At 40.3% G+C, this 21,825-nt stretch overlaps 1 protein-coding gene across 1 annotated transcript in view; it reads left to right on the forward strand.

The window, feature by feature from the left end:
* The window catches only part of TMTC2 (transmembrane O-mannosyltransferase targeting cadherins 2), a 318,581-nt gene that overhangs the window by 165,631 nt on the left and 131,125 nt on the right, over positions 1 to 21,825 (forward strand). Inside the window, exons 5-6 of the mRNA XM_088453737.1 lie at positions 19,076 to 19,161; positions 19,540 to 19,724. Of these exons, the coding sequence (XP_088309863.1) occupies positions 19,076 to 19,161; positions 19,540 to 19,724 (271 nt within the window). The remainder of the gene's footprint in view (positions 1 to 19,075; positions 19,162 to 19,539; positions 19,725 to 21,825) is intronic.

Consider the following 21,825-nt stretch of genomic DNA (forward strand, 5'->3'; position numbering starts at 1 on the left):
ATTCCCTTTCAGCAGCCTCTGAGAATTTTTCTGACATGTACTGTGCAACCATTTATTAAGGCAAATGCTGTAAGTTTAGACCTGGCACTTGTGTTTTACAGCTGGTTAGTAAATAGAGAAAGCTTTACATTAATCCCTTGGCTATGGACTGGAGACAAGGAGAGCCCTTTGTAAAATGTCCAAGTGAGGGTAGAGACCGTATTCCCTTACAACTGTCCCTGTAGAGAGACAGCTTGTTTTGACCAGTGTTATATTGAACAACCTATTTCTAAATGTATCTTATATTGTTTTAATTTAATTTATTCACTTCTACTCTTATTTTGCATTTCTCTGGTGTGTTCATGCGAAACAGTCTTTGATTAGTACCATAGCGCAACTGAATATGTAACACATCCCAATCCTGCTAACATGATCTGAGTTTGTAAAATTATGCATTTTCTACCTGTGCCTATGCGGTCTCATGTGGTTATCAAAACCGTTACTGACTGCTATTCCATCTGTGCAAATTAATGAGAGGGTTTTGAATCCTTATCAGGATATCCATTTAGATGCAGGCAGATGGTGTCAGATTGCATTATGAGGAGGAATCTATATCATGTTTGTTTATGTGCATTCTTGTATTGGCAATTAAAACAAGCTGACTGCTTAAGTTTATATAAAAATCATAATACAGTCAACACACATAAGGCTTTAATTATGAAGTAGCGGCTAGCACACCAGACTTTACCCGGACTGTGGGTGTCGTTTTAAATTTTCACCTGCATCCTGCCAGGAAGCCCCATGATTTCATTTCTGATGGGTAAAATCCTCCTTGCTAATGTTGTGTGCCTACAACAGCATTTGAAGTGCATAGGCATGCAGACCACAATGGCTGTGTGTTGAAAGAGAAGCAGAAGTTGCACCATCCGATGTACGGAGTTGGCCAATGTGGGGATGTTCCTCGTAAAGTGCGCAGTAATCACACTGCATGAGAATCAGACCAAAATAATAGGAGCAGGGAAAATACAGGAACGCTAGATCTCAGGAACAGGGTTCGCAAAATACACACTACAGTGCGTTTTTATGCCCTACAGCAAACTGGGGACCCAGTTTTAAAAATTGATTGGGACCTCTAGGACCCGCTGGCGGTGTGTGCGCTGCAGTGGTCAATCCCTGCACGGCCAATTCCTGCACGGCGCCGTCTCCCCGGTCAATCGTCGCGCAGCACCTCCCCCCAGCCAATCACCCCTGCAAATCGCCTTCTCAGTGGCACATCCATCGGGCATAAGTATTGTCAGTGGTGCCGGGCCCATCTAGGTGGCGTTCTATGAAGAAAAATCCTGATTTCAGCCGAAAACTGCAGGAACAGATGGATCTCGTGAAATCAGAGAAGTTTCTTCCTGAATAGCGGGGAAAATAATTGAGGAAAAAAATATTGTGTCAATGTTGTCTGAAAATATTCAGGACAACATTTTCACTGTTGCTGTATAGAGCCCTTAGTGCTTCCCAGTTGTACTAAATACATTAAAGTGCCAAATGCAGTAAAATCCTGTGGTTGATTCACTCATTTGATGTACTAAAGCCAAAAATGAGACTAAACCAAGCAGTATTGTAAGAGAAACCCTGAAGTGGGTAATAAATATAAGGTGTGATTCTAAAGTGAAGATTTGGAAATTGATTCTCTAGATGGAAAAGTGTGAAAAGGATCTGAAGAAACAGAATAACACTGTCTTTGGTCTTCTAAAATAAATAAGAATGTGTCTTCATGAAAAACCCTGTAACTGAAGTATTTGCAGTGTTTGTCGGCAGTGTCTGTGTGTTTGTGTTCTTTGATGGGGACGTGTTACTTTAAGTCACTGCTGCAAGTAAGCAAAAGCTATGAGATCTTTGTTGAGTTAATAAAACAAAGCAATCGATACTTTAGAACTTACAACATTAATCCAATGTACTTCTGTATAAAGTAGCTTTATACAGCATCCGCAAATGTTTGTTTATAGAACATAGTTTGTGTGTATATACAGTCAGGTGCATAAATATTGGGACATTGACAGAATTTTCATATTTTGGCCTCTATTCACCACCACAATGGCTTTGAAATGAAACAAACAAGATGTGCTTTAACTGCAGACTTTCAGATTTAATTTGAGGGTAATTACATCCAAATCAGGTGAACGGTGTAGGAATTACAACGGTTTCTATATGTGCCTCCCACTTTTTAAGGGGTCAAAAGTAATGGGACTATCAACTCAGAAGCTATTTCATGGACAGGTGTGGGCTATTCCCTTGTTATTTCATTATCAATTAAGCAGGTAAAAGGTCTGGAGTTGATTCTAGGTGTGACATTTGCATTTGGAATCAGTTGCTGTCGACTCTCAATATGAGATCCAAAGTGCTGTCACTATCAGTGAAGCAAGCCATCATTAGGCTGAAAAATCAAAACAAACCCATCAGAGAGATAGCAAAAACATTAGGTGTGGCCAAATCAACTGTTTGGAACATTCTTAAAAAGGAAGAACGCACCGGAGAGCTCAGCAACACCAAAAGACCCGGAAGACCACGGAAAACAACTGTGGTGGATGACAGAAGAATTATTTCCCTGGTGAATAAAAACCCCTTCACAACAGTTGACCAAATCAAGAACACTCTCCAGGAGGTAGGTGTATGTGTCAAAGTCAACAATCAAGAGAAGACTTCACAAGAGTGAATATAGAGGGTTCACCACAAGATGTAAACCATTGGTGAGCCACAAAAACAGGAAGACCAGATTAGAGTTTACCAAACAACATCTAAAAAAGCCATTACAGTTCTGGAACAACATCGTATGGACAGGTGAGATAAAGATCAACTTGTACAAGAGTGATGGGAAGAGAAGAGTATGGAGAAGGAAAGGAACTGCTCATGATCCAAAACATAACACCTCATCAGTGAAGCATGGTGTCATGGCGTGGGCATGTATGGCTGCCAATGGAACTGGTTCCCTTGTATTTATTGATGATGTGACTGCTGACAAAAGCAGCAGAATGAATTCTGAAGTGTTTCAGGCAATATTATATGCTCATATTCAGTCAAATGCTTCAGAACTCATTGGACGGCGCTTCACAGTGCAGATGGACAATGACCCGAAGCATACTGCAAAACCAACCAAAGAGTTTTTTAAGGCTAAAAAGTGGAATGTTATGCAATGGCCAACTCAATCCCCTGACCTGAATCCGATTGAGCATGCATTTCACTTGATGAAGACAAAACTGAAGGGAAAATGCCCCAAGAACAAGCAGGAACTGAAGACATTTGCAGTAGAGGCCTGGCAGAGCATCACCAGGGATGAAACCCAGCGTCTGATGATGTCTATGCGTTCCAGACTTCAGGCTGTAATTGCCTGCAAAGGGTTTGCAACAAAGTATTAAAAAGTGAAAGTTAGATTTAGGATTGTTTAGTTTGCCCCATTACTTTTGGCCCCTTAAAAAGTGGGATGCTCATGTAGAAACCGTTGTAATTCCTACACCGTTCACCTGATTTGGATGTAATTACCTTCAAATCAAATCTGAAAGTCTGCAGTTAAAGCACATCTTGTTTGTTTCATTTCAAAGCCATTGTGGTGGTGAATAGAGGCCGAAATATGACAATTCTGCCAATGTCCCAATATTTATGCACCTGACTGTATATTAAAAAAATAATCAGATGGATACACCAGTTTTATTAATTGAAGTCGTTGAATGAACCTGGTGAGTGCATGTTTTCTTTATGCAGGACTATAGATTTCTATCCTCATGTCTCTAACGTTTGCCCGACATGAACTCAATCGAGCATTTATGGGACGTAATAGAGAGGTTCACTCGCACCCTGATCCTGCACCTACAAATATCAGGGAGTTGTGGGAAGCTATCCAGACGGACATCAACATCTCTCCACTGGTATTCCGTCCATTTGTGGATCCGATGCCACGTTGAGTCGCTGCACTTTGACAGGCTAGAGAGGGTCCAACATGATGCTAGGCATATATCCCATGACTTTTGGCACTTCAGTGTGTGTGTGTATATGTATATATATGTATATATATATATATATATATATATATATTATAATGTATGTATATATTATAATGTATGTATATTGTATGTATGTGTGTATATTGTGTGTGTGTGTGTGTGTGTGTGTGCATGGACGTAAACCCAGTGCATCCACAGCACCAAGACCCATTAATACTTCATTGAAAAATAGAGTGCACTAACCAGGGACTTTTCAAATATTATGCTGTATTACTCACAACTTCGTCACAGCATGGTAGTCGACGTTTCTGTCAAGGAATGGTCTTTGTGTTGAAAATTCTTGAAAATAAATGCTCTCTTACACAGGTTTTGTGTTCCAAGTGTTGTCAATGTGTTTTACAAACGCTTGTCATATGCTGGCCAAGTCATGTATTCCACATATAATATACTTTCCAGGCTAAAGTATGCCTGAAACATGCAATAAAACTGCTAAGATGTTTACAAGACCTAAGGTTTAACCTGGTACAAATATTGAGGCTGTTACTCATAGCAACTAATCAGATGTTTACTTTCATAAGTGTAATTTAATTAAAAGGTGTAGCATACAAACTGAAAGAAAGAAAAATGCGTGCAATGTAGTACATTGAATTTCCAATAAACTTTACACCACTCCCCACTTATTTTTTCTCCATCCTGGTTTTATTGCAGCCAACATAATAACATTACTAGACAAGTATGCAATGAAGCAACAATTTGATCACTAAAAAAGCACTACAGTGTCTGCATTGAAAGTCGATGTTCTAGAACGATTATTCTTCTGAATCACTTTCATCATTTATTGTTTGGATGTAATAATTCAAAAACGAACCTTCCATAGACATTAATATCAACCATACCCCCACCGAAATTCTATATTAAACATTGCAAACTGGAATGTACTTCTACATTTAATCTTAAACACTTATTCATTATGTGTTGGTGCCACCTATGAATCTGAAGCTATATGGTTTGTGGAAAAAGAATCTTGGATATAACTTCACTGTGTTACTGGAAGAACTTGGCTTCCCCCCTTAGTGTTGCTAGGGGACTAAAGAGAACAGAATTACCATCTGAAAATTATAAAAAACATAAGTACATGATTACTAAATACAGTATACAGAAAAATTTAACATTCCATTTGTGTGTGTATAGATATAGATATATATATAGATATATATATAGATATATAGATAGATATATATAGATATATGTGTGTGTGTGTGTGTATATAATATATATATATATAATAATTTTAATTTCAGAAAATTATAGGTGGCAATGGTATATAAACTGTGACTACAAGTCCCACAATGTATGCCATACATGCATTAATACAGGGGATTTGTATTTAAGGGCTTGACAAAATTTTTTTGTCTGTACAGTGTCTACATACACGTTATATATGCCCATTTAGCACAAAAGTGAAAGTAGTCTTCACAACAGGAAGGAGGTTTGGTTAATGTAAATGCTGAAGGACGTTATGTTTGCCAACCGCTATCTGATGAGTTCTACAATAGCTAGTTCATGGTTCTTGTCTCAGACTGTCTCTCCTCATTTCATGTCATACTATAGCATCTGTAGCCTCACAAAGTTACCTATGGCTACTTAAATATTGATGGCTAATAATATTAGTCTTATGGTAGCCACACAAGTTCTCACTACCAACAACTGTAACTGTAGTTAAACTACCTAATAGATTTGTCATTATGCACACTTAGGGACTGAATCAATTGGAAGCTGCAGGAACGGTTTGCGGCAGCTCCCATTGGCGCAAGAGGTGCAGCTGCTATGGGCCTCAGAGTTGAGGGGGCCCATCTTCCTTGTCAAAGTTACATGTGTTGTATGTATTTTTCACCATTGGGTGGTACATAGGGGCCCTTACAAACTGTGGCTTTCAGGCCTTCAAATGCCTAGTTACGTTCGACAATGACCAGAGGTAGCGCGCATGGCTAGTCGTTGACGGCATATCCACTGCACAATATTGCGGACGATAGAATGATAACAATGCCGTTATCGTTCAATATATCGTGTAGTGGATACGCGGCTTTAGTGTATGTATTTTTTGTTTACATAGATTGCATAATGATCACCCTAATGTACAGAACTGCATGGTTTGTTAGCACTTTATTATAAAACTTAATAATAATACTAGTATTTTGGATCCGTCAGTCACTAGGTCCTCTTTTTGTGTGTCCCCCTTTCTGTGTCTCTCTACTCTTCTCTTCGGAAGAAGAGCGGGGCTTAATGACAGGATTCCACAAGAATCTCATAAATTCGCATCATTCCCTATTTAAATATGCGCTAATCGCGGCAATATACCATGAGCGGGCAAGGCTTAATGACGCAACACATCAGGCCCCGCCCCCCATCGGCTCTCATCTGCTTCTCCTCCCTAGGCTTCTCCCGGGGAGGTAAAATAAAGTAGGCAAGTATGACCCTGCCCCTAAGTGAGCTGTCACTGTATACAATATAGCCAAAATTATTTGCAGGTTATGACCTACTCCCTAATTATTTTATTATTTGGTGGACCAATACTACCAAAGACAAAACGTACGTGGGCAGTCCTTGGGTGCTACTCTGTAACTGAAAACAAAAAGACAGTAAATTACTTGACATGTTTTATTAAATATGCATTACAAAATCAGTTGATATAAATTGTCTCTTCCTTTCTTACTAAATTCATGTTACAATATAGAATCTTAAGAATTGTTTAATCTATCCCACCTAATTGGATTGTGTTAAAACACAATACCTGTATTAGCATATTAGCAAAATAAAGATAAACAATGTGAAAAAAGGAAGAGTGACATTTTATTCAAGGAAGCACAAATAAACTGAATCAAAATCAGTACACAGTGACCTCGTACTTATCTATAACAAGAAATGTAATACATTCACAAGAATAGAGTATACATTGTGACTGTACTATTAATATTGGAACATTCATAATGCAGCATGTTCATGAGTGTTTAGAAATCAAATTACTCACGTTTTTATTTGACTAGCAGCAGTAGTTCATTTGCAAAAAAATGAATGAAGAGCAGAGATGAAACCACATAACAGGTATTGTGAGAAATGCACAAGGAATCAGGATTGTGTGATGAGCTGTTACATTGAAGTCTACAAAGCTCCCACAGTGATTTCTGGTTCTGTAAATAACTTTTGCCCAAGTGGTACAGAATGCTTGCTCATTATTCGTAAGCAACTAGTAATTCTTCACTTGTATATAGTGTGCACATTGACCAGACAGTTTTTATGTCTTGATTCTGCAGTTCTACAAAGCATATGCTATTTGGATTTTATATAAAGGGACAATTGTTGTCCCAGATTACTGACTTTAAAGCTGCTCATTATTCCGCATGGGGCCCATGGGCTTCTGCTGCCGATCAATCTAAAAGGGTCTAATTTGCTTCTTTAACAGAATCCTGATTAAGCTGCACTCTGGACAAAAAAATCATAATCGGCTCACTTATTATTGTTACTATTTTTTCCTCCGCGTGAATGACCAGGACCCACGTGAGTCCTGTCATTGCAGGAGCCTCCAGCCAATAGGCGGGTGCCTCCGTAGAAGCTGCCCACTGATTGACTCTAAGCGGTCAGGCTGCCTGTCAGACTTTCCCCCATATACTTCAATCTTGGGAAAGCTCCATTGAAGTCTATGGAGGGAACCGCTACATTGTAACCTTTGATGGTAACTGCAAGGATAATTGATCTGAACCTTGCAGTTACCATCAATGGTAAGCCGAAGCAGGTCTGGTTTTTTTTCACGAGTTTCCAGAAGTAATAGTGAATAGTGAAAGCACTCTATTACATTGCCCGAGTTCTATGCTCACAATGGCAAAACATCTGGATGCGAGTTTTGCCATTGTGAGTTGTGGGGGTGTGAGAAACATGTGAGTTTGCATGTTCTCACACCCTATTACATAGTGAGTTCTGAAAATGTACGAGTATAGCTGTATGTGCGCTCATTTTAAAAACTAACACCTTATTATATTTCGTCCTTGGTTTGGATTTTAACATTTTATCACAAGACTCCTTATTTGTTTCTCTCCCCTGATAATCCTCCCATTCCGTGTATTTTCAGTACAACCAGACCTAAATCATGTTTAATGCTATGCTAATTTAAAATAATGCACTTTAACAAAAAAGTATCACATACTTTTGCTAAATGAATCCGTATTATAGCCATGTGTTGATCTCTTAACTTAATGCTGTGAAATGTTTTACAGTTTAGATGAAAATCATATTAGAAATATTTGCTAAACATCCAATTATAATGTTTACGCACATTTCTTTAATATTTAAAAATGTCCTGGTGTTATAATTATTAGATAGAGTATGTTTGTTGTTTTGGTAAGCTAGATGTAACATTATAAAATTAGGGCAGCACATAAGGGGTTACAGATGGGACACATGTCAGGTGACCTGACAGGTCGAGGGGCCTGCCTCGCTAGCTCGGCCAGCGATAACCATTTTTGAAGTGACTGGCCAGCACAAAAATAATTGAAAGTAAGATGCATTTAAAGAGGGGGTGTGGTCTGGACGGAGACCAGGCAGATGTGTTGAGCAAGTGTTTTTCGAGATAACCTGCCCAAATGCTCAGTAGTGGGTCTATTTCTCCCCAAAATACATACCCCCCTTTATTCCATTAAAGGCGGCTCCAATCCTGCACTTGGTAATTTGGGCTAGTAAAATCAGACAAGTCCTGAGGGTAGACTGCAGCCTTCCTGCTGCTGCTTCTCTGATGACCCAAGGAATAGAAACTGCCACGTTCTGCAGCGATAAGTTCTGGGATCACACTAATATTATTTGTGACACGCCCCTTCACTTTACACAGCTCGACGGAACCATGGGGGTACTCCTGCCATACAGGAGCCTCCTGAAAAAATTTTACATTCTGACGAGTCCACACATAGTGGCCCTTGGCTGCATCAAGTTACTCGCCCAAATGTAATAAAAAGTAGTCCAGCTCGGTCTGGTCAAAGGCAAACATGTTGATCTCTTTGTTAATCACATTTTTGTCATAGTTGCAAACTTTTCAGAGCTTTTCCTGGTGAGATGTAGTGGTGCTCCATGAAGTTGGGAGATAGGTGAGACGTAATGGTGTAACTTGCCTAATAGACCCCTCTTCTGCCCCAGTCTGGTCGACCATTATTTTGGATGTCTCCAATTGGAAGACCGATTTATCTGCCAGTGTGTACCCAGCTTACTCTTCCCACAGTACAGTCATGTGGATAGAATGAGATTCTTACCAAAACCAGAATTCTGCCACAGTTCTAGAAAATGCTAGTAGAGGAACAGTGATGGAGGTTGTGGTGGTGGCTATGGTGAGCAAAGCATGCATGCATTTTAAAGCTAGTAAAACTCTTGCAATCAATGCCAGTGGGTATGAGGAGTAGGGGCCAAATGTAATAGTCTGTGATATGAGAAGTGGGCACGACTTTGGCGAGATTAAAAATGAAAGCGCAATTAGTTTAAAGACAAAACCTACCTGGTGTTGCCTTGAAAAAATTTGCTATTTTAAAGATTAATTTCTTATTTCTATATTTTTTACTATTTTTATACCAAATGTAATTTTTATTGTCTATAATAGCAAAAACATATTTATCTTACATACTGTTTATTCAGGACAGTAATCTGATATATTTATATTATTAATGAAAGCACCAATTTTATGTTATATACTTTCTGTTTATTTTTATACTTTACTGGTATCCAGGGGTGGATTGGGAATTGAAAGCGGCCCTATGTGCGCGCGCTGAAAAAGTGGGTGTGGCCTTGCGGCAAGGGGCGTGGCCGCATCTTAAATGCTATGACTGCAAGTTACTCCCCTTATTTTCATCATGTTGGGGGCATGCCCACAGCCCCAGGAGTTGATGGATCTGCCCCCAGTCCCTCTCTTCAGTGAATAATCACAGCATGTGAATAAGTATTTTCTTACCTGTATGATTTCTCAGCAGCGGGGCTTATCTGAAGAAATTGATCCTCCCTGGACAGGCAGTGTCTTGAGTCAGTATTCACTATTCATGCAGGAGATCATATGGTCTCGAAGACGCCTGTTTGTGTAGGAATAAAGCCAATATCAGCCTCATGCAACAGAGGTTCAACAATATAATACATAGTAACAAGGTTTGGGGCAGGACAACATGTGGATTTCCCTGATCAAAAATGTTATATTAATAAAATATATTTGGTCATTTTGTACCATTTGCATCTGTAATATGGTTTCATTAGAATTGTTGTCTTACTGAAGATTTACTGTCCCCCAGTCTTTTCCTCTAATAGTACCAGTGGTCCTACCATCCTATTTGTGTGTCTCCAGCACCATCGCCTTGGTGTGTCTCCAGGCAATCTCAACCCCCCCGTGTGTATCCCCAGTGCTATCCACGTAGACCTCTCAGCGACATCCCCCTGCTTTTTTCCTGCACTATCCTTCCGAGGCTCCCCAATGCCATCATCCTGCGTCTCCCAGCACCATTAAACTTTCCTAGCACAGAATATCCCCCTCCCTCACAGAAAGATCATCTCTTCTTAACACATTCGCCCCCCCTCCCCCACACACAGATCATCTTCCCCTAAGACAGAATAGCTCCCTCCCCCACACACCGATCATAATCTCCCATTAGCACATAATAGCCCCCCTCCCCACAGACAGATCAACATCATCCTCCCCTAGTACAACAGATCCTCCCTCCCTCCCTCCCTCCCTCCCTCTCAGACAGACAGATCATCATTCACCCCCACACACATACTGTGCTGGGCCATGAATGTTATCTGGGGCCCTCCAACACCACAGGTACTATAAAATAAATAACATTCATGGCCCAGTACAGGCCCACAGAAAAGAAAATAAATCTTTCATGGCCCCCAACAGTCCGCAGCAGGAATAAATTAACATTAACCTGAGGGTAGAGGTGCAGCAAGGCTCCTTCCTTGGGGGTGGGGGTGCAGCAGGGCTCCTTCACCTGGAGGTAAGGGTGCAGCAGGGCTCCTTCAATGGGGGTGCATCAGCAGGGCTCCTTCCCTGGGGGGGCATCAGCAGGGCTCCTTCCCTGGGGGGGGCATCAGCAGGGCTCCTTCCCTGGGGGGGGCATCAGAAAGGCTCCCTCCTCCCTAATAGTTTGTCACTGGCATTTTTTTTTACAGGCGCCTAGCAGGCTGCCTGACGCCACACTAGCCCCCACAGCCACACCACTCCGTCCTCCGACCTCCACTTAACCGCGGGCGCAGTTGAAGGAGGATGGACAGTGTGGGGTTGCGCTGTGCAACGCTGCGTGACCTCTGACGTCACGCCGCACCGCCGCGCACAGCCGAACAGTCGGGCAGCGTCTGAGCTGAGTGCTCAGAATTCAGTGCTGCCCGGCAATACACAAAGCCATTGCGCATGCGCCTGACAGTCCCCGGCCGCGGGCAGTGACAGGCAGCCGGCGCCGGGCTGCCTGTCATGCAATAAAACTGACAGCCGGGTGATGAGTTTCGGGGGGTGGGGCCACAGATGTCAAGCGGCCCCATAGTCCAACCGGCCCACCGGGAATCTTCCCGCTTAAAGTAATGGCCAATCCGCCCCTGCTGGTATCTCACACTATTAGAGAGTAAAAAAGCTACAACCTTGGTTTATAGGAAGGCTGTGGTAACTCATTGGAATGGTCCACTACATACATAGCTGTCCTATAAGGTGAGTAAAGTACAGTCTGTTCACATCTCCCCTATTAAAATTATGCCATGCTACACCTCTCTATAGGTTTAATGTGCCTGATTCAGAGCTGTTTGCATACAGGGGTTCTGATTTTTTTGGGTAGCACCCCAGAAGAGTAGGCAGATAATCCTGCATCCCGCCAACTTTCTAGTGAAGTGAGCTGGATGGGGAAATTTTATGGGGAATTGTAGTTCCGTAGGAGGGTTGGGGCTAAAATTCTGAATTGCGTAGTTTAGCCCCGCCCCTTCTCGAGGACATGCAAAACGTGGCCTTTTACCATAAAGGGTTGGGGCCTAATGACGTCTACAGTCCACCTCCCCTCCCCCATATCTGTCAGCAGCATCTCTCTGGGCTGATCCAGGAATGGAGATTTGTAAAGTCGGTAAGTACAACTGGACGCTATGTCGATGTTTTCGCAGTTGAGTCACACTGTGCATGTGTCAAGGTACATTACCGTAGTTGTTTGCTGCAATTGTTTATTCTCTGTATTATTGACAGAGTGGGAGCACATGGGGGAGGTAACAGGGAGTGTCAACTTTAAAATGTAGGTGTGTCGCGACCATTTCGGGGGCATATCACATCCTGCGTCTGCGATCCCGCACACAGTAAACAAGGCTCCGGCGTCTCAGTTCTGCACGGCCATAGAGTTACTCAGGACTGCTAACATCGAATGATCTGCGACATATCCCGGCGGCTGCGATATTTGCATATTTACGCACAGCAGTTGTGTATGGAATCGCAGCTGCAGTGGCAATAGCATGCAACTCTGAATCAGGCCCAGAATTTATTAAAGAACCAGAGATGTATTATTATATTTATTTTTCAAACTGACCTAGCAGTAGCAGGTGTAGTTGTTTTTGTTAGAACAAGTTATAATAGAATCCTGGGGGATATTTATCATATAATTGGAGAGAGATAAAGTACCAACCTAACAGCTTCTAACTGTCCTTTTTTAATTACAGCCTGTAAAATGGCAGTTTGAAGCTGATTGGTTGGTGCTTTATCTCTCTCCATGTTTTATGTCTCCAAGGCTTGATACATCTCCCCCTCTGTGACTACTAGGGGGAAATCATTAGGGTCCTGCCTTTGATAGATAAAATAAAACATTTTTAAAAATAAACAGATACAGTGTAAATCAATTACATTTTCTACTAAGCCATTGTAATGATTTATATTTTGCTTACCTTAAAATAAAAAAGGACATTAAGTCACCTTTGCATTCCATGACCTGTTAAAGCACATGGGTTATTTCCTTATGCTTTTATAGTCACAGAACGTGAAGGCAAATCCTAAGTTATACTGAGTTATAGTTAGGAAAGACAATTTTTATCTTCTGCTTATTGAATGAACACATCTGGGAAACAAATGACAAGAATATTGTTTCCGCATTAGGCTAGTTACAGTGCATGACAAATATTATAATACATATTCTGCCAGTTTTATAGAATGTTCCCTCATTTAGAAATAACCTGCAATTTTACATATAGGTTTTCTTTAACAACTTGTGAATTTTTATTTGGCTGCACCATCTGCCAAAATTCATTCATGGTACAATTTTTTGAATAGACCTTGTGTATGCATGTGTATTACATTTGGAAATATGTAATAAACAGGCCCTTTATACTTATATATATGGTATAAACGGTATGGAAACTGGCACTGACATTAAACAGAAAAGCACACTACATTACTGGAGTTATGTTCAAACTCTAATAAGATAATGTTATAGCTAAAACCATAGCCAAGCTCAATTATTAAATACTACCATGTCTGCTTAAGATCTTAAATATTCGCAAAATGAAACTGTCTCACCTAAAACATTCTAGGGCTGATTGTGATTGGCACGGACACAGATGGCGGGTGTTGGCATACCATGCATATGCAAATTTACGCATGTTCAGATGAAACTTGGCCTGATCTTCTTCTTTTCATGATAATGGGCATTTTGGAACGGGAACTTGGTGGCAACAATGCAATCGCATGTGACCAACATGAGTTGTTGTTGTGTCATGGTCCTGTTTCTAAACCTCCATGGGATTCGCAGTTGTTCGTACAAGGATGGGAAGTCTGTGTCTGCTGGATTTCTTACGGCGGTTAGCATAAAATCTATGGGCGGCACGGCTTCCTGCTTGGATGTGCACGCCATCCCCCATACACACAAACCCATGCATTACTTGAACAGAATCTTGCATTAGCCTAAGGTAGTTAATGTGGCTTCTGTGGCTGCCCGCAACTACAGCCACTTTTTGTGCCACCCAGATTCAGCCGCTGTATATGTGTTGTGAGTTATACCTTACTTGGGTACTCAAATTTGAGCGGTCATGGGGACACATACAGTAAGTGACATGAAATTTGATCAGTATGTAAGTCATCTTGTGTTTCATTTTGTACAGTAGAATAATAATTATTGCACATATGTCTGTGCATCTAATGTGTTAATTGTAAAGATTTGCTTTGAGGAAATAACAGAACAATTTTCAAAAGAAATCCTGACAGACTGACATTAAATTACTGCTGGTTGAATTAAAAAATAAAATAAACCCTTTTTTTGTAAGTTACTTACCTGAGTCAGGTAAATTTGTTAGGGGAATAAGGCCCTCATTCAGAGCCGCTCGCTATTTGCGGTCGTTCGTTCTAAAACAAGGGGTGGCTATTCAAATGAACTGTTCGCTAATTGCGGTCTGTTCACGCCTCTAAGTCTGAGCGAGCAAAACTTGCGGTTGTAATTTTGAAAAATACGCCCCCTTGCCGCTCGCACCATACGTCATGTCCGCTGTTTATTAGATTAATCGAGTACATCGAACAGCGTATGAACTGCTCGCTATTCTTGTGGCTGGTTTTTTCAACCGCTATCTTGCGAGCAGTTCTGAGTAAAAAAAAAAACAAGTGACGTGGTCAATGACGCTGCTGTATTAATTATGCACTCCCTTAAAACGCCCGTTTTGACCTTTAAGCACGCCTGCGTTCGAATTCCACACCCCCGTTTTCAAGCACCTTCCCCTGTTACCACCCACATACGCCTCCTTCTGTCACTCAAAATAGCAGGCATTCGCTATATAGCGAACAAACTATTTTCGGCCGCACTGACTGGTTCGCGCATGCGTATTAAAATCCGTACGCATGCGCAGATGTGCGAACATCGGTCAGAACGAACGAGCGGCCGCTTACGAGCGGCTCTGAATCAGGGCCTAAGTGTAATCATTTTTCAGGGCAATGTGTGCTAAATAACATACTATAGGTCACTTTGACAGGCATTAGACCTAAATAGGGGCAGTTTTAGTAAATGAGCTAAAAGGTCATTTGCTCTGGGCACAACATTAAACCACGGTAATGGAGCCAGGCTATAAAATAGGGTCGGCCCCAGTCCGCTGCTGGTTTAGGATTACAGAAAACCCTTTTCACCAATACTTTTCTTCTAGGTCAAATAAGAAAAATAGTCCTCATAACCCTTACATTAACTGAAAGCTGAACCTTCCATAACTGTTAACCTTACACATAATATAATTGCAAACCTTAATGTGAGCACACGTTCCAGGGATAGGGTGACAGAGGAGGAATGTGCCCTCTGGGCTACTCTTCCTCTGTGTAATGAGGGCTACAGCCACTCATATTCACTGGCACTTACAGTGCAGTAAAAGAGTCAAGTGTCTGCTTTCGCAGTGGAACTTCTGGATGAATGCACTGCTATTTAACAGACTGCAGATAGCAACATCTGAATTTGATGTAGTATGGAGTTATTGGTTGTAGATATCCACCCTGTAGGTGCTACACGATCTTCTAACGCAAGGGAGAGTAGAGAAACCTACACCCAATATGTAACCTGTGACATAGAGACAAGACAACCCTGTACCGCTGGTGAGAATAAGGGCAATTTAAATAAATTTCCTTTTGTATTTGCTCCCTTGTGGCTCATTTAGAGGTGGATACATTTATGCTCTGAACGTACGTGACAAAGGATATACATTAAAAAAAAAAAAAAAATTCAGTTGAACGCATCTCAAGGTGCATCCATTCCAGGTCAGATACAGTAGGGCTTGTGCCAAGAGTAATCCAAATGTGATTCATCTTTTATGGCAGTGGTGCAAATGGAAATGTCTATTATGTAATTCAAATATCATGGACACAATTTCAGATAACATATCCACAATGCTAATGATTTCATTTCTATCCGCTTGTGAGGGTCTATCAGCCAATCAGAAGTGGGGAACAGTGCTGCTGACCAGTATCATCATCATTGCGTCTGGTCTCCAGCAGCACCCACAAGAAATACACCTCCTACTGATCCCTCCATGTGTAGCTGTGTCGCAGTTACCTGAGCACACATCTAAAGGAGACACAAAATAATGAAAGCACTATGCATGGACATATAGTTATGCATTTTTATGCACATCCAATATTATTCTCTTTTCTACTTTTGCTCTTCTGTTGCTTTCTCCTATCTGTAAAGATTTGTACACATTTATTTCCGTAACCTCTTATTCATTAGGAGTACAGTAATTCTGCATTAACACCATGTCCTCACGATTTCCCTCTAGAACTGTAATCTCTGTACATAATAGCTTGTATTATACACCCTATGAAAATAGCCCTTCCTACATTCTTGCTTTCACATCTTCTCTTAGTTTTGTCTACCTTGTTTGTCTCTGTTTTATATGTGCTCTGTTTTCCCCATTATCTGTCACTGTGGATCATTACTCTGAAACTTCAGGTGTCAGTGTGACATTGTTCTGGGAACCCAGACAATCAAGGACACTAAACACAATCTGAGACTCTTGTAGTCCTGACCTCCAGGTTGCACATCACTGATCTACACTTCACATGTTCAGGAGCAATTTTATTCCTTCTGCTCCTTAATGATGCTTTAGGCCACAATATGCTCTAGCGTGATGCTGTCTGATGTTCCTTTGTGTCAGATAAAAAATATTGTGCTGTCCTTTAAAGTTACTGTGCTGCTGAGTTATACATTTCTTCCAAGCTGTTTTCTAGTGCTGACCTGCTGACATAATGTAATGCTACTCTCTTGCTGCGTAATGCTGTTTTGTCGCGCTTTGTACCAATTTGTAATCTATAGTTCTATTGCGTTAGCTACTCTCTAATATTGTCCTTATGTTCTCTGGTTTTTGACCTATGGTTCCTTGTGTCCTTGCTTCTATATTTCACTGTATGCCATAATAGATATAACACATTATATTAATATAATTATGTGGTGTTTATTAGCAGGCTTTAGCAATTTATACTGGCCTATCACGGTGTACACTGTACTGTGATATCCTGTACCAGTCTATATGTAATGAACTGCTTTTTGATGCATTATTATGTCCTGTTCCACCCAGTTAACCTGTGTATAATTTATGATGTAACAAGAAGTTACTGGTCACTTTTATATTTTGGTTCTATGTTTTCCTGTAATTCCTTGTGACTTACATTGTAAATCCAGCTGTGTTAACATGTTACTGTCCTCCAGACACATGCTTGTCAACTGATTACCATTGCACTCTTATCACTGAAGCACAATTGTATACTACGTATATTGATTTGCTTTGTGTACATGTAAATCAGGATGAACATGGCCATGATGAGAACGGTGACTTTTTTATTTTATATACCACTTATGCATACTTATTTATTTATTACCAGTTATTTATATAGCGCACACATATTCCGCAGCGCTTTACAGAGAATATTTGGCCATTCACATCAGTCCCTGCCCCAATGGAGCTTACAATCTATATTCCCTATCACATGCTCACACACATACACACTAGGGTTAATTTGTGTTGGGAGCCAATTAACCTACCAGTATATTTTTGGAGTGTGGGAGGAAACCGGAGCACCCGGAGGAAACCCACGCAAACACAGGGAGAATATACAAACTCCACACAGTTAGGGTTGTGGTGGGAATTGAACCCACAACCTCAGTGCTGTGAGGCAGTAACGCTAACCATTACACCGTCTGTGCTTACTGTGTAATATACTAAATTAAATAAGACATTGAGTGTATTATATATTTTTTTGGTAAATATGAGGATTTTTTTATTTTCCAGGTAGTGTAACAAGGGTGAGGCATGGGTTACTTTATGTCAAAGTATATTGCGTTCTTTCTGGCTTGTTGTGCAACTTAAATCAGTTATATATGATTTAGAGTTGCTGCACGATGGACGCTTCACACATATGACTGAATGGGTTTTACTGGGTGGCAACTTGGAAAGAAGCATCCTGTGGGAGTGTAGTCTCTTCTGAGCTTGTGTAGATTTGTCCGGTTTCAGTTGGATCTCCTGCACCAAGGATAAGGCTGGTGCACATGTAGATAATAGTGATGACAGTGTGGTTACATAAACGCTTCTCATTCAGAATAGAGGTGGATGTTTGCATAGATTTCCGATTACCTGTAGCGGATGGAATAGCAGCTGCATTACATACGACTTAGAATCAGGCCCCAAGTGTTCTAATATTAAGTGTGTTGTATTGATATAACTCTGTGTTGATCATGAATATTGCTTAATGCAAAACTGTAAGTTGATAGAATAGTTGAGGGCCACAGAAAATCCTTGAAGGCCCATATGCAGACTCTGGACAGCCCTGCTACACGTAATAGATGTTAAATGTTTGCTAGTGATGGCAGTGTACACGGATGCTTGTCATTTAGTTATTAAAGCAATAGGACATGCAAAATTGCATCCAAGGACATGCAAAATGGGACGGTATAAAATATTTGTGCTATAAAATGTGTTCTCATTACACAGTGAGCAGTTACAGCAAAAAATAATTACTGTTCCCCAGATTAGTTCCATTAGTCACAATTGTTCTATGGGTGATCCCAGCATGTCGGATCAAAATCTAATCAGTGAAATTATATTTGATTTGGCAGGGTGGAAAATCCGATCAACCTATGACCTCTATCAGTCTGTGTGTGGGGTCCTCAACTGACCCAGAACTAGATTGGAAATCAGATTGGCATTTGCACACTGTGATTTCAGCGAGTTGGTTTCTATGTTCGTGGACTAATTGCTCACAGATGCCCAGTTCTGCAGTCAGAGAAATTATGGATTGCACCATGTGTGGTCAATGCAATACTTGTTATAGTAGCAATCAGTCTGTACTTAATATAACCTGGTTATACAGAATGCATCATTTCTGACATTAGTCATCGCTAATGAATTGGTTGACAACACTGGATTTCTGACTTGAGTAACATAAAAAAGACAACATTTGTACCAATTATAATATATTTAATATCCTTGGTTTTTTAACAGGCTTTGATTTAAATATATAGTTTTATTAAACCCATCTTAATGTTTTGTATGGTTAAATATTCTGTGCCTTGATCTATTTGGAGCTACACAAAAATGATGTGATTTCTGTGTATTTCTTATAGAGGCTTATTGCTCCAGGAAAGCAGCAAGTTTTCCGAGGCTCTTCACTACTACAAGTTAGCAATTGGTAGCAGGCCTACACTGGCATGTAAGTAATGAATTTACATTTTATCTTCCTCACTCACATCTGTATATCATTATCATTACGGTCTTTTTTGAAATGAGATGAAGGACTAAGACCTCACCACAAAACCTATCATCACAACTGGCATTCTAATAGGCAGAGTTGTTAGAGATGAAAGGTTTTCAAAAAGCGTTTAAGCTGAACCACCAATCTCCTATGGTGGTCCCTTCTGTAAAGGAACTAAAAATCATTGGCAGGCCACGTGCGCAAGAATTATCTTTTATGGCCACTGATTGACTACTACGAGGAATATTGGCCTTTTTCAATATTGAACTATGTATTCTTATATTAGTTCATTTACTTTTTTACTAATTACATATTTCTTACATCTATATTTTGCAGCGGCATACTTGAATACAGGTATAATTCTTATGAATCAGGAAAGAACAGAAGAAGCCAGAAAGACTTTTTTGAAATGTGCAGAAATCCCTGATGAAAACTTAAAAGATCCAAATGCTCATAAGAGCTCAGTGACCAGTTGCCTTTATAATCTGGGGAAATTGTACCATGAGCAAGGACAGTACGAGGTGAGTGCCACTTTTGGTTTGGATATTTTTATTAATCAAAACTTTAAGAAAAAGAGCTTTTCATTGCCAAAATAGTAGGGTTATGTGCAGTGGCGGATTTTACCTAGGGGCTGCGGGGCTGCAGCTCCCCCAGTAAAATCCGCCACTTGTGACTGCACTAGCTTCACTGTGACTGGAGGTAGCTTCCCATTGGAGGAGTGGGTGGTTTACCGTAGGAGTGGAAGCAACAGTGTCCACAGCTACATCATGCCCAGAATGTCCAACTATCCTGTATACTGTGCTAGAAACAACAGCACAAACACTGGACAAGAGGTGCTGTGTAGTAGCTTAGTCTACTTTTGACTAGAAGATCTGGCTGACTGCTGCTATAATCAGCATGTAAGCAGATTAATGTGAGCCCTTGTTACATGTAGATTTGTACCTTTCGGAATAATGTGATGATACTGAACTGCCTATATATAGAGAACAGATATTGTATCTCCACATACAACCTCTATATTTAGTGTAATGCCTTTTCTAGGATTATTTTGAAAGTGTAGATTATCTGTTACTTTAATAGTTATAGGTTTCTATTAAGTACTTATGAATTTATTTAAATAACGAACATATGATTTAACATGCGTAAGAATAATCTGCATCATGCAACTTTTAGATCAGCAAGGAAACGAAAATAATATTCAATTTGGCAATTTAACCGGTAAATGTTCTAATTACTTCCATCATACTAAGTAAAAAAAATTATCTTCCAAATTCATAACATGTAAAATCAGTGCACAAGTAAAGTACTGTAAGTTTTATCTGCCTCATATAACTGAATTTATTTGTATTTTTGAATTGTTATCCTGAATATTGGTGTACAGTATACTTGAGAAATGTTTTGTGTTTTAGACCTAAAAAAAATGTAAACATATACACAATGCAACAGGAATTATCATTGAGTATACAGTTTGTGTAATAAACTAAATTATTGAAAATGATATCCATTTGCCCACTTGTGACTATTATTAACACAACAATTAAATAAAAAGGAAAAAAAAACCTTGGTGGAGGCTGTATTGACCTTGAGACTATAAGAACAAAGCTTCACACACGATAGTCTTATGTAGGCAATCAAATGGAGCTATCCACAATGCTCTAGTTTGGATCATTTATCAGTGTATTAGAAAATACAGCCTGAACTCTACACTTCCAATTTTCCGAGACACTTTGCCTCGATTAGATTAGACCTGTCATCTTGGAATAAACTCTTCATTTCCTGGCTCGGCCGTATAGCCGCTGTGACAATGAATGTTCTGCCCTGACTACTTTATCTCTGGCAGATACTCCCTATACAGATTCCCACTAACATATTACAATGGCTTCAAGGTGATTTACTAGACTTCATATGGGCAAGTAGGAGACCTAGGGTTAAGATGTGATTACTCCAAAAGCACTATACCTCTGGAGATACAGGAGTACCAGATAGTATTAGTGCGGTACACCTTACACATGTATACACATGCATGCTCCCCCAGATTGTAGAGTGTGGACAGCAATAGAGGTCAACACTCTGTCAGTGCATCTAGTCTCCTCTGGTGCTCACCCCATACTCGCCACTATTAATCTCATTGCTGCCGACCTTTTGCATCAGGTTTTATGATCTTCGTTCCCATCATCCATATCTAGCTCCCTTATAGAACAAGCCTGCTTTCCCTCCAGGGATTGACCACCACTCTTTCCATTTTTGGACTCGCCATAATATTATTTTTCCTTTCGATATTGGTCCACTACGCACTTTCCCTGTCTTTACCAGTTTACAGACCCATTACGCTCTCACATATGCCAATTCCTGCAAATCCGCCACTCTTCTCATTCATTGCAAAATCTCTATCACTGTACCTTGTTCTTCCATAGAATTGCTATGCTATCATTCACTGACTATCATAGGGCTGATCTCTACCATCTACCACTTGCTAATTTCCTTTCATCATTCCCAGAAAAAGACACATGAGTTGGCATGGGAGCAAGAGGTAGGTTAGACTCTGTCACCCATGGAATGGTCTAAAATTTGATTAGAGGTGGCTAAAAGTTCTATCTCTGTGCATGCTAAAGAGAACGCTTA

Source organism: Taudactylus pleione, unplaced genomic scaffold (genome assembly GCF_031769625.1).
Source record: "Taudactylus pleione unplaced genomic scaffold, aTauple2 ptg000040l, whole genome shotgun sequence".
NCBI lineage: Eukaryota > Metazoa > Chordata > Amphibia > Anura > Myobatrachidae > Taudactylus > Taudactylus pleione.